The sequence below is a fragment of the Panthera leo genome, chromosome A3, assembly GCF_018350215.1.
Source record: "Panthera leo isolate Ple1 chromosome A3, P.leo_Ple1_pat1.1, whole genome shotgun sequence".
Taxonomy (NCBI): Eukaryota; Metazoa; Chordata; class Mammalia; order Carnivora; family Felidae; genus Panthera; species Panthera leo.
In genome coordinates, this window is record NC_056681.1 from 61100161 (window position 1) to 61114784 (window position 14624).

General features: G+C 36.4%; 1 protein-coding gene across 4 annotated transcripts in view; it reads left to right on the top strand.

Annotated features, from left to right (window-relative positions):
• MGAT4A (alpha-1,3-mannosyl-glycoprotein 4-beta-N-acetylglucosaminyltransferase A) overlaps window positions 1-14624 on the top strand; it is a 115413-nt gene that overhangs the window by 30891 nt on the left and 69898 nt on the right. For 3 of the 4 annotated variants that reach the window (XR_006200628.1, XM_042932050.1, XM_042932048.1), the window contains exons 3-4: window positions 11368-11535; window positions 13898-14038. Coding sequence is in view for 3 of the 4 variants with exons in the window: in XM_042932050.1 (XP_042787984.1) it covers window positions 11368-11535; window positions 13898-14038 (309 nt within the window). In the remaining variant the exon portion in view is untranslated. The remainder of the gene's footprint in view (window positions 1-11367; window positions 11536-13897; window positions 14039-14624) is intronic. The other variant, XM_042932051.1, reaches the window with a different exon arrangement.

Genomic DNA, 14624 nt, shown 5'->3' on the forward strand with positions numbered 1-14624 from the left:
ATTCTTTTATATAATTACCATCACTAGCTTAACCTTATAAATAATGCTGACAAATTTTGCACATGTCAGTTTCTTATGATAATTTTCTTTTTAATTTAAGAGGATTTGCAGCTCGCTGGCATAGCTACTTATTACCTAGCATTCTACAAGGCATTGACATGAAAAAATCTAAAATGTGATTCCTGCTGTAAAGAGAGTTAACAACAGATCTGAGACTGCTTATTATTAGAAAGACCTGCTTCCAAGGCTGGACCTTGGCTCACATCTGGTAACTTGCTTGGTAAACACTGATATAAAACTGACTCTACATTGTAAGAGTGGTTTATTGTGCCTAAATTATTTATACAAGCAATTTGGTTTATGCTGAACACCTGCTTTCCTTATTAGAGTCAGGAATTTTGGTATGTGCTAGGCAGAGAGCTTACCTACATGACCAGCCTCCAATAACAGCCTTGGACACTGAGTCTCTAATGAGCTTTACTGGTGGACAACACTTTGCATGTGTGTCAAAATTCATTGCTAGCAGAAGTGTGTCCTGTACCACTCTGTTGGGAGAAGTGCTGGATGCTTGTATCTGGCTGCTTTCAAGACTTTTTGTCTCTAGTTTTCTGAAGTTCATTTATGGTGTTTCTTGGTATAGATTTCTTCGGGTTTATCTTTTTTGGAATTTTCTCAGCTTCTTACGTCTTAATGTATGTTCATATCTTTTACCAAATTTGGGATACTCTAGCCATTACTTTTTCTAATACTTTTTCCACCCCACTGTCTTGGTGTTTTCCCTCTGGGACTCTGTTGACAAGAATGTTAGATTTTAGATCTTTTGTTACAGTTTCAAAGGTCCCTGACACTCATAAAAATTTTTTTCCAGTCTCTTTTCTCTTTGTTGTTCAGATTGGGCAATTTTGGTGGTCTTTCTCAAGATTCCCTGATACTGTCTTCTGTCTTCTTCATTCTGCTATTGAGCCCACACATTAAATTTTTTATTTCATTTATCATATTTTCTGTTCTAAAATTTCATTTGTTTCTATAATTTTTATTTCGTATTTCTTTGTGTAGGGTTTCTTTCTTTCTTTCTCTTTGTCATTTGTTTAATCTGCCCGTGGAAACATTTTTATGATGGCTGCTTTCAAATCCTTGTCAGATAATTCCACCATCTGTGTCATCTTGGTGATGGCATGTATTCATTATATTTTCTTTTTCTTTTTTTTTTTAATTTTTTTAATGTTTATTTATTTTTGAGACAGAGACAGAGCATGAACTGGGAGGGTCAGAGAGAGAGGGAGACACAGAATCCGAAGCAGGCTCCAGGCTCTGAGCAGTCAGCACAGAGCCGGACGCGGGGCTCGAACTCACGGACCGTGATACCATGACCTGAGCCGAAGTCGGACGATCAACCGACTGAGCCACTTAGGTGCCCCGTATCTTTTCTTTTTCAAGTTGAGATTTTATTGATTCTCAGTATGATGGGTGATTTTCAGCTGTATCCAGGGCATTTTAGATATTATGTTATGAGACCCTGGGCCTTGTTTAAGTTGTCTGTCTTAGCTGGCCTTCTCTTACACGATTTTTTGGGGGGAAGTTGGAGTGCCACTTTATCACTGCCAGGTGAGGATAGAAGTCCAACCTCCTTACTTTCCCTCTGTTGATACCCATTAGGAAGGGGCATCTCATTTCTGCTGTGCAAGGGTAGGAGGTTGGTTCCCATTAGGCATCTGGTGACGCCACTCTGGTTGGCAGAGGGGGAGGAACCTGTCACTACTTTCCATTTGGCCTCCACTGATATTTCATTGTGGGGGCACTTTACTGTTGAAGGGTAATGAAAGTCCTGGCTCTTCGTACATTTTTTTCTGATATGGCCCGTGTGTGTGTGAGTGTGTGTGTGTGTGTGTGTGGGGGGGGGCTTTGTTACACTTGGATAAGGGTGGAAGTCTAGACTCCCCAATTCGCTTTTGCTAGTGAGGTAGGGATTGGACCATGGTGGTATTCATGGTGTTTGGTCAGGAATATAGTGGTTATTGTCTAAAAGGTTTCTCCCTTGCTAGGTTGTCCCATCCTTAGTCCTTTTTAGAGAGAGTGGGTTTTTCTTGGGATGTTTTTGTGTGCTCCTGTTTGTGTTTCCTGGATGGTGGCTTCTCCAGTACTCTGTCTGGAATATATGAGGCAAAAAGAAAACTCAAGAGAACTCACTATTGTGTCGTTCCTTAGGTTCCATTGTCCCTTCTATCTGCTGACTTCTGTACGCCTTTAAGAACCTTCCTTGTGTTTGTAATATGTAATGTCCAGGGTTTTTGTTTTCCTTAGTGGAAAGAATAGGGAGATGTCTATTTTGATCTGTAACTGGAGTCTTGATCTTGAACTTGACAGAATTCATTTATGATGTAGTCATCTGAAGAGTCCTAGTCTGAGATTTTACTTTTAAAATCCATTTCACCAACAGTGAGTTTAGGGTAATATTACCTGTCTCTGCATTCATTTTCTGATTTATCTAGTAATTGTGAAATGTTTTCCTGTCAGTTTCCTTTTTGTTGTTGTTGTTGCCATTATGGTTACAGGAAGGAAAAATCCTAAATTCTCAATTGTTTTCAGTGAAGTTTACAAAAGACTACAAAGTTAGTGTTTCCAAGCGAGTGAACTGTATTTATGTCAATTGGACAAAAAAAAGTTCTCAGTAATTCAAAATAAAGACAACAGAAAAGGTGGGGATATTTCTGGGTGGATAGGGGGAACATGAATAATAGGAAAGAATAAAGAGGTGAAAGATGTGAAGTTTGTGGATGATAATGAAAAGTGTGGAAAGAAACATAGAAGAATTTGAAAAGAGTTTTGCAGAAAAGTATTAGGAAAGGTAGATAATAAGGAACAGAGAAAAGTGAAGAGAGGGAAGAAAACATGAAATAAAGCAAAAAATGAATAACCAGATCTAGTGAGGGAGATACAGAAAGCGGACACGACGTTTGCTGGTAGGGCTAGTCCATAGTGTAGGGTTGCCTAGTGATTAGTATCCTGCTTTTTATTTTTTATTTTTTAAAGGTATATAAGTATGTATTTATTTTCTATTTAAATTTTATGCTTTTTAAATAAAGGTGATTCTAATGTAGAATAAATGCTCTGTCTTAAGGGATTTTTTTTAAAATAGTAAATACTAATACTTTTATTCTGGCATAAAGCAGTATTTTATACATTAACTTATAGAAAATGTATTTTATGTACAATTGTAAAGAAACTGCTGCACAGATAACTCCAATGTAAAAATGGATTGTATTTTAAAAGTTCATTGAGTTTGATACTTCATGGGAAAATACATACCATTGTATCTTTTGGAATACAAATTTTTTGTTTTGGGAATAAAGCAACACCTCTTTGGAAAAGTGTCTGCCAGTAAGTTTAAGTACTTAAGGAAAAGAGTTCATGGCTGTCTGATAATTTTTACTCCAAGCTCCTTATAGCTTACTGAATTTTTAAAAATCAGGTTTAATAGAATCATGGTCAATATAATTTAGTAAAGAACAGTTATAAACATATGGCTAAGTATACTCTAGAAACCATTATCCTAAGTTATGCAATTTATTGTTTTTTCATCTCATTTCACTATGATAATGGAATTTAGAACTTTATGATAATTGCTAAAAAGAGATTTCCCTGACTTCAGGGAAATCAAGGAAAATGATTTGTAGCTATTTAGTGGGAAACTACATCTAAGAGTGTGTTGTAATAGGTATATGCAGCATCATTTGATTATCTTAAGGTGTTGTGCTTTATTTATATGATCAGTGGATAGATTTTAACTTACTAAGCCTTTACCTGGAAGTCTGTTTTGAGTGATATTGTTAATGATTATACTACTTAGGGGACAACTTGGAAACAGTGATTGTATTCCAGAAAACTTCTCACCCATAGCTTCTCTGGTATTCATTCACTAGTTAGGATTCTGTTTTGTAAGCATAGTGAAAACATTATGTAAGGGAACAGAGGAATTTTACTCTTTGCTTTAATCTAAATAAAGTATATGATTTTGTGTATCAGTGGGCTCCATTTTCCCTTTGAGTTTAGAAGGGTGCTGCAGGTTTAATCCGTGCTTGTATGGTAGATCCTGACTGGAATACTCTAGGGACATTGAATGGTCTTGTTAATTCTACATAATTCTTAAGAGGTCCTTGGAAATAGGTGTCCACTGAATATTTTAAAATATGTCTATGCCCCAAGTATAATCTTGAGGATTATGTCCTGAACATTTTAATGCTCCCTTCTCTCCCTGGATCTCTTAACATGTAAGCCAGAGAGAGGAGAAGCAGCTAGTGCATAGTGGAGCAGAACCACACAAATGTCCAGGCTGCCTGAGTCTAGACCTACTTTGAGGACAGTATTGGCTTAATGCTGTTTAGTGGGTAGCTCAGCATCACCTTGGAGCTTGTTAGAAATTCTTCTTTTTTTATTTTTTTAATCAAAAAAAATTTTTTTTAATGTTTACTTATTTTTGAGACAGAGGGAGACAGAGCACGAGTGGGGGAGGGACAGAGAGAGAGGGAGACATAGAATCTGAAACAGGCTCCAGGCTCTGAGCTATCAGCACAGAGCCCGATGGCAGGGCTCGAACCCACGAACTGTGAGATCATGACCTGAGCCAAAGTCAGACACTTAACTGACTGAGCCACCCAGGTAACCCGGAGCTTGTTAGAAATTCTTAAGTACCATGTTAGGCCTACTGGAATCAGAATCTCTTGAGGTGGGGGTCCAGAATTGTGTTTTAACAATCTGTGTTTTAACAATCCAAGTAGTAATGTTAGAGCAGTAATGTTAGAGAATAAGATACTTAGTCTTGTTTGTAACTTTTAGCTGTCCATTCTAATTAGAATTGTTCAAATTCATTTCATCCTCTGTCTTTTGGACTCCTATTCACTATGTCTTTTGGCTTTTCTAGACCAGTTCTTTTTTTTTTTTTTTTTTTAATTTTTAAAAATGTTTGTTTATTTTTCAGAGAGAAAGAAAATGCAAGCAGGGCAGGGGCAGAGAGAGAGAGGGAGACACAGAATATGAAGCCGGCTCCAGGCTCTGAGCTGTCTGCACAGAACCTAACATGGGTCTCGAGTTCATGAACTGTGAGATCATGACCCGAGCCAAAATCGTACACTTAACCTACTGAAGTCACCTAGGCTCCCCTTTTCTAGACTAGTTCTAAACCTTTCTGAATTCAGTTCTTTTATTTTTTAAGAGATTTTTAAGTAGGAAATTGCCCATAATTTCATCTGGGCCTTCTTCCTTTTAAAAAATGGTTGCATAAGAATGGTAAATGTGCAATGAAATGTTTTTCAAAGGCAATGACTTCCTGAAAAATAAAGCTTGTTAAATTGTGGAATCTATTACTAAGGGAGCTCCTCGCTCATATATGTGTATGTATGTCACACACACACACACATATATATTTTAATATTTGTGTGAAGTAGTTCATTGTAGTATTAAAGGACAGAGGGATGGACCAGATGACTTACCAACATTCTTTCCAGTGCCAGGATTTTATTGTTTAATATATATTAAAATTAAGAAATTTAAAAGTGGGTTTAATTTTTGGTAATTTTAAGTTTAACATAAGGCAGTTTTTGTTTTTATTTTTATTTTGAGAATGAGACAGAGCAAGGGAAGGGTGGAGAGAGAGGGAGAGAGAGAATGCAAAGCAGGCTCCACACTGTCAGCACAGAGCCATATACAGGGCTTGAACTCATGAACTATGAGATCATTTCTTGAGCCAAATCCAAGAGTCAGATGCTTAGCCGACTGAGCCACTCAGAAGCCAGTTTTTAATGTTGGCTTATAGAACTCAGTAGTATCCCCCACATCTTGCTAATAAAAAAGTACTATTGTTTGAAAATGAAATTTTTTGTTCTGTTTTTATATATAACATACTGGGTTTTAGTTTATAGCACCTTTTTGTTTGTGTTAATTTTTCATCTATACTGTTTATACATTTTTTTAATCGTTGAGTCCAAAGCTGTTATTTTTAAATTGTTGAATCATATAAAATTGCCATTTTTGTTAAAAATAATCAAATATCAGCGATTTTATATGGTTCAACCTAATAAGTCTTTGAAGACCTAAAGATACACTTTTACTGGAAAACTGGTTTGATTATTTGATTTGAAGGAATTAAAGTGGTTTCTCTGGAAATTTTGTATGTTTCAGAGTCTTAGGTTCACAGAACATGATTTGTACTTTCATTGTCTAATCTGGATATATAATTTTCTACAATTAAAAAGATTCGGGTCACCTGGGTGGTTCAGTCAGTTGAGTGTTTGACTATTGATTTCGGCTCAGGTCATGATCTCATGGTTTGTGAGTTCAAGCCCTGAGCTGACAGTGCAGAGCCTGCTCGGGATTCTCTCCCTCTCCCTCTCTCTCTTCCCCTGCTTGTATGCTCTCTCCCTCTCTCTCTCTCTCAAATAAACTTACAAAAAAAAATTTTTTTTAAGTTAGGTTCTGTCTACAATAAAACAAAACAAACAAACTAGGCATTTCCTGGTAAGATGATAATATAAGAGTTTCCCACACCGTCTTGCCATGTCCCCTCCCCCATAGAAACTGATTGAAATGATTAAAGAAAAGCAAAAAAAAAAAAAAAAAGGAATTGTGCTAGTAATGTTGAAAACAGAGAATTGTCAAACACGTAATCACAAATTTGAAGAAACTGTTTTTATGTTATGCTAAAGTGTGAACTTCTGGGATGATACACTACTCTCCTCAAGGGAGCAGTATAGTACTATGGGAAATATAGGTGGAGAAAATTCTAGAAGTCACTAGTGAGCCTGTGTTTGGGTAGATGATGGAGGATGGACTGCACAGGAGAGCTGTGTAAAGATCATATGTAACTCCTTTCTGTTTGGAGGAGCCAACAGCGTTCTGTGGTATTCCTGGCAGGACTAGCTCAAGGCTTTACACCACACATACTCTTTTTCACTGACATGGCTTTCTGGCTGGAGTATGGACTTGCTCTGATGTCATGGAGAGAACCCTTTGAATGCGGAAGGGTGGAGTTAGAAACAAAGGATGGATGTGAGAGATGGGAAATGGCCCAATTGGAACCCTTTCATAGCTGTGGGCTTTGGGCTAAGAGCAGCACTAGTATCTGGCCCTGAAAGAAGATACTTAGGACTCTATCCAGTACTTCATGGGCCCAAGGGGTCTTTTCACAAGCATGGCCAGGTCATCTGAAAGCAGGACAGCACTTTGGAATTAGGGATGGGGGTATTTATCCATTGGGACTGGTTACTCTCTTTACTTGGTGAAGCTGGCCTCTGGGAAGTTGGTTTCAAAAAGTACCAAGAAAATGTAGGGACAGAGACTGCCCTCAAGTCCATATCCCATCTTCCCACTCAAGAGCTGCTAAAAGACCTAACCTGTATGTCATCCTGTCCCTCCTGCTTACTTTTTAAAAACTTACATTTTTAAGTTTATTTATTTGATTATTTTGAGAGAGGGGGAGGGGAGGGGCAGAGAGAGAGGGGTACAGAGGATCCGAAGCAGGCTCCATGCCAATAGCAGAGAGCCTGATGCGGGTCTCCAACTCATGAACTGTGAGATGATGACCTGAGCCGAAGTCAGACACTTAACCGACTTTAAGGAGCCCCTTGAAAACTTATTTTCAAAAGTTTCAACTGAAGAAGAGTTACAAGGGTAGTACAAAATGACTTTTCTATACATATCATCTGTTATGAACATAACCTTTCTATCAATTTGTTGTAGTTTCTTTTCAGAACCATTTGGGAGTAAATTACAGAAATCATGCCTTTTACCCCTAAATAATTTAATGTTTGTTTCCTAGGAACAAGGAATTCTGTTTAAGTACTACAGTATAAGGATCATACTTAGGGAATTTAACATTGGCACAGTATCTACTGTATATTCTGTTATTTTTTCCAGTAATGTTCTTTGTTGCATTTAGTTTGTCCGGTCTAGGATTCAGTCCATGGCTGTGCTTTGCATTTTGTTGTCATGACTCCTTTAGTCTCTTAATCTGTGATAGTTCCTAGTAAGCCTTTGTCTTTGATGACCTTGACATTTTTTATAATACAAGCTTTTTGTTTTGTACATTATCTCTCAGTTTGGATGTGTGTGATGTTTCCTTGAGATTAGATTCAGATCATGCATTTTTTGGCAGGAATGCCACATAAATGAGGTGTGTCCTCTGTGTATCATATCAGAGGCACGTTGTATCTGTTTTCTGGGTGCTGACATGAACTTTGATCACATAAGTTAGATATCTGGCAGGTTTCTTCGTAGTAAAGTTAGCATTTTTTCCTTTTGTAAATTAGTAAGTACTTTGTAGGGAGATACCCTGAGGTGACATACATACCCCATTTGTTCCTCAGAAAACTTTGATCTGCTGGTTTTAGCATCCATTTTTGATTCTTGCCTGAATCAGTTATTGCTATGATAGTTGTAAAATGGTAATTTTCCAACATCCATCATTCCTTCTACATTTATTAGCTTGCATTCTACTAAAAGAAACACATCTCCCTCACTTGTTAATTTTTGTTTATTATTTTATTAATGTTTATTTTGAGCGAGAGAGCAGGGGACGGGCAAAGGGAAAGGGAGAGAGAGAACCCAAAGCAGGGTTGAGAGCTGAGAGCACAGGGCCAGACGCGGGGTTTGATCCAATAAACCATGAGATCATGACCTGAGCCTAAATCAGGAATTGGATTCTTAACTGACTGAGCCATCCAGGTGCCCCTCATTTATTATATATATGAGGTCATGGATTCTTATTTTATTCAATAGGTATAAGCTATTACTGTCAATATTTGTTTTGGTACTTAAGTTGTCTCTAATTTGGCCAATAGGGGCCCATTAAGTACCATGCTGTGCCCTTTTGACAAGTCCTGTCTTTTTGTAAATAACATTTTCTTAGTTTACACCAAATTGTTTCAGGTTCATCTTAAAGTTACTTCTCCAGAGAGTTCTAATTCTCTTTTGGGCAGATGATGTCAAGAAACCACTATCTCAGCACTGTGTAAGTGTTAAGAAGAGGATTTTAAATTGCTCACGTAAAGAGGGAAGAACTGAGAGGAAGTTTACTCATGCTAATTTTGGACACAGCCTGCTTGGTGTAATTGGCCCTTATCCACACTGTCCGGACCTGGCAGTCTACACTGTTTTAATTCCTGTAGCCTTCTAGTGTGTTCTGATCTCAGAGCATATTCCCCTTTATTATTTATTTATTTATTGTTTGTTTGTTTGTTTGTTTGTTTTGACTCTTCAGAAACACTCTCTCCTGTAGATGAATTTTAGAGTCATGTGTCAAAACTCATATACCAAAAAAGTTTCAGTGTTCTTTTGAAAGATAATGAATTGAATTTATAATTAAACTTAGGGTAGAATTTATCTTTTTTTTTTTTTTTTTTTACAAGATTGAATCTTCTCGCTTAGGATTGAGAGATGACTTCATTAACTCTTCCATTAGAGGTTTCAGTAAAGGGTTTGTAGTTTTCATCACATGAATCTTATAAAATTTTTTTAATGCTTGTTTATTTTTAAAAGACAGAGAGTGTGAGCAGGTTAGGGACAGAGAGGGAGACACAGAATCTGAAGCAGACTCCAGGCTCTGAGCTGTCAGCACAGAGCCCGATGCAGGGCTCAAACTCACGAACTGCAAGATCATGAACTGAGCTGAAGTCGGACGCTTCACCAATGGAGCCACCCAGGTGCCCCCATCATATGAATCTTGCATATCTCTTGTTACAATTCTTTTAGTTTTTGTTAGAGTATAATTGTTTATAGTTTTGTGTTTGTGAATAGTATGTTTTTAACATTTCTTTTATTATGAATATATGCGCCTAAAATATGAATGTATAGTGATGAATTTTTTTGAACCACTACCCAGAGCAGTCAATAGGACCTAGCTGGCACTCTGAAGCTCCCTATATGCCCCTCCTAATCACAGCCTTCTTTTTCTTTTCTTCCCTCCTAAAGCCAGCAAGTTAAGGAGAATATAGCTGCTTATATGGTGATTGTTCAATGTATGGAAGAATGACAATTGAGCAGGGCAGACTTTTTTTCCCTGCCACAGAATTCTGAAGAGATGTTTATTGTGTGAGCTTTTGTGTAAGGGACAAGGAACAAGATAATTGCCTGTTGTTAAGAATATCTTTATAACCATGTAGGTTTATTTTTTTTAGGTCTGTTTCTTATTGAGTCTGTCCTTGAAGAAGGCAGAGATAATAATATTAAATAAAAAGTAGTCTTTCTAAGGTGTGTTTTGTTTAGATATCAAAATAGTAGCCTTGGATTATCCAGCTTGATACAGAAGTTGAAAACCATTGTTCTGGTTTCTCTTAGTTTAATGAGGTTGTAGAAATTGCTCATACTACTCCCATATCCCTCAACTACCTTTCAGCATTGCTGATCAAAATTAATGAATGGTTTGTCTTCCACCATCTCTTAGATTTTAATGTCAGATTCTGTCCTTAGGCATCGTCTCACTGTGCACTTTGTCTCTGAGCTGTCTGATACTGTTGTTTCAATGCCTGCATTTATCCTCATGAAATACACTTTATTTCCCAAACCAGGTTTTCCTGACCTGTGATTCTCTCAAATTAAAATGGATGACTGTTAACTGGAGTCATTTTACACCTGCCTAATAAGAAGTTTTAGAAATAAGGAATTAAAAAAAATTTTTTTTTGTAATGTTTGTTTATTTTTGAGAGAGAGAGACAGAGCATGAGTGGGGGAGGGGCAGAGAGAAAGGGAGACACAGAATCCAAAGCAGGCACCAGGCTGTGAGCTGTCAGCACAGAGCTGAACGCAGAACTCGAACCCACTGACCAGGAGATCATGACCCGTGCCAAAGTTGGACACTTAACCGACTGAGCCACCCAGGCGCCCCTAGGAATCAGGAATTTGACCAAAGTCTGGCTTAGGGAAATCTTTGCAGAATTGGAAGTACAGAGGAAAAAGCCTATAGAAATTAATGATAATGCTATAAAAAAGGTAATATTCATTTTATTAATTATATTATCAGTTTCAATACTTTATCTTAATACAAATAAGGTCTTTATATTTGTTTGAACCTTTTGAGAAATGATGTTAGTAGTATGCCTGAAATGTTAATTCTAAAAACTTTGTCCTTTTTCTCCCTGTCTTTACATTTCTGAAAGACTAAGTAGAAAGTGTTTGCATTCTTACAGATATTAAGAGCATTAGGGTTAGTTGTAGCTTTGCTATGTATAAGGGTTGGGGCTCTTTTTTCAGTTCTGTATCAATACGTAAATGAACATCTTTCTGAAAAATGTGACTTTAAAATTTCTAATCTTACAGTTAGGTTTTATGTTTCTTCTTTTTTTAAAGAAATATATTAAAAACCTTTGGTTTTGCTTCTAGAAAAACTGATTGCTTATCAACGAGAGTTTCTTGCCTTGAAAGAACGTCTTCGTATAGCTGAACATAGAATCTCGCAGCGCTCTTCTGAATTAAATGCCATTGTACAGCAGTTCAAGCGTGTAGGAGCAGAAACAAATGGAAGTAAGGATGCATTAAATAAGTTTTCAGGTACAAATGATATTTTTAGTTTCATAAAAGTTATGTTTTCAAAGGGTTATGTGAAATAATTTATTTGAAAGTTGTATAAAGTAGCTTATCAACCAGCATATATTACTCTTTTCAGAGAGAAACATTGCACAAAACTTTGTATAATGGTAAATTATAAAACAATTTTTATTAATTGCTAAGTTTGATTTTAAGAGAGTAATAATTGATTTAGATTTCAGTTGTGTAAATTTCACCAACTAGAGCAAAAACCCAGATCTCTTCAAAAATATATTCCAAATGAAATTAAAATTTAACTTGGTGTTTTTACACACATAAATGTGTTTTTACACATAAGTCTTTCAAGATTAATATACCTTTTCATTTAGCATCATCTTTTACCATTTATTCTTCTTGTCTTTAGATTCACTACCTAACCTTATTTAAAAAAAAAAAAACTTTTTTTCATATTTATTTTTGAGAGAAAGAGAGACAGAGTGTGATCAGGGGAGGGGCAGAGAGAGAGGGAGACACAGAATCGAAAGCAGGCTCCTGGCTCTGAGCTGTCAGCACAGAGCTCACGCAGGGCTTGAACCCTTGAACCATGAGATCATGACCTGAGCCAAAGTTGGATGCTTAACCAGCCCAGGCACTCCACTACATTACCTTACTTTTGAATTTTCATGCTCTGTCTTCTCCTCCTGATTGTGAAATTTGTGTTGTGGCGCAATAACATTTAAAAGTATGGAATGGAATAGATAATAAAAAATCACCTATAAGCCTGCTGTCGAGTGATTTCTCTTAACATTTTTTCATTTCCTTCTAGTCTTTTTTCCATGCAAGTTTATCTTCAAAATTGTAATTGTTATAGCCTGATTTTTACTTTTGAAATTATGCTATTAGCATTTATTGTGTCATTTAATATTTTTCAAAAATACCGTTTTTAATGGCCTTTTGTCAGTTAACCATATACCATAATATATTAAACAATTTTACTATTAGGCAAATAAGATTTTTCTGTGTTATTTTCTCTCCCTAGTTTATAACTCTGTGATGGATGTCTTTATGTATAACTTGGTCACATTTCTGGTAGCCCTTAAGTTACTTTTATTAGATTATGACTTCCTTAAAAACAAGGATCTATGTTTTAATGTCTGTTGATTTCCAAACACATGACACAGTGGCTGGGACAAAGTAGATGATCGCTAAATATTTATTGAGAGCATGAAAGTAAAATTCCTAAAAGGGAAATGATTGAGTAATAAGACAGAAATGTTTTAGGGTTTTTGATGCTGTCTTGAATAGCTGTAACATATATCAGATTATCACCAAAATTTAATAGCATTTGATCTGCTAACTTGATAGATTGAAATTGGTGCCTTGTAATTTATAATTGTTTCTTTACTTATAAGATTAAACATTAATTTCATTAAACATATCACAGTCATTTGCAGTTTTTGGTGAATTTTTGGTTCTTATATTTTTAATGGAGTCTTCATATTGCTTCACATGAAATCTTTTTTGAAGCTTTAAGTCCTTATTGCTGACTTCCATATTTAAAATGTTAAATTACTGTTGGGATTTTAAAATGTTGCCTACCAGATCAGAGTTTTTATTTCATGTTATATTAAAAGATTCATTAATTCCTCCAAGAAAAACTGGAAAATGATTTGAAAGTTAGGATCTGTCTTAAATTGTGCTGTTTAAATTATTGTACTTGAATTTCTTTGAAAAAAATATCTTCCATTTGAAAATTTGGTAAAATAGAATAGCATAAGGAAAGAGAAAATTATGGGTGGTGAATGTGCTTACTATGTTTTCATAAACGGGTAGCATGTTTAAAAAATTTTTTTTTAATTTTTTTTTTTTTTTTTTTGAGACAGAGAAAGACAGAGCATGAGCAGGGGAGGGACAGAGAGAGGGGGAGACACAGAATCTGAAGCGGGCTCCAGGCTCTGTGCTGTCAGCACAGAGTCCGACGTTGGGCTCGAACTCACGAAGTGTGAGATCATGACCTGAGTTGAAGTTGGACGCTCAACCGACTGAGCCACCCAGGCACCCCAACGGGTAGCATGTTTATTAGTGTGTGTTCTGCAGGGCCTAAATTCTGAGCCATTACAATAGCAAGTGATGAAAGCCTTCTACCTTCTCCTGGTACTTTGGCTGACCTTTTTAGCTTCCTTCAAGTGCTGTCAGCATCAGACTCCGAGACTCTGGCTGAAGTGTCTTTTTCATTTTAAAGGGAGATCTTGTTTACCAAAGTATGAAATCAAGAAAGAAAATTCTTTAGTTCTAGTTCTCATAAATTTTTACTGCTGTATTTGCGAAATCAGCAATTTCTGTAAGTAAGGTGACCCTGTGCATTAATTTTGCTTTTTTGTTTTAGATAATACCCTAAAACTATTAAAGGAGTTAACAAGCAAAAAATCTCTTCAAGTGCCAAGCATTTATTATCATTTGCCTCATTTATTGCAAAATGAAAGAAGCCTTCAGCCTGCTCTGCAGATTGGTAATGGAAGAACAGGAGGTATGTTTATTTTGTTCCTTACTGTGGTTGTACTGCTGGTTTTAATTGGATCTTGGGATATAACATTGACCATTAGAAACCTGGCAGGTCAAAAAAGAAAAATTCCTTCTCTATGCGTAGTAACTTAGGACTCTTTTACGTTGAAAGGAGTTGGACATTTTTCTCCATACATCAGACTGTAGAACTGAAAAAGCTCATGAGAAATCTGGTTTAAGCCCCATCTCCAGGCAGAAAAATGTTTAACCTTTTTAATTTTTCAGTTTTAAAAATTTTAGATGTAGAGAGATGACTTTGTTTCTTTTATCATCTTTCAACATTAATAGCTCTTCAGTCTTTTCAAGAGAGGTTTTCTTATGTTTGCCCCTGCTTTTTCTTAGCCAGAAGGCATATATAAACTTTTGTTTAACCTTTCATACAATAATAGAAATACTTTGGTTTGCCTTTTTTTTTTTTTTTTTTTTGAGAGAGAGATTGAGGGTACCAGTGAGCGAGGGGCAGAGAGAGAGGGAGAATACCATGAGGGGCAGAAGACAGAGAGAGAGGGAGGGAGGGAGGGAGAGAGAGAGAAGCAGAGCTCACCTGAAGC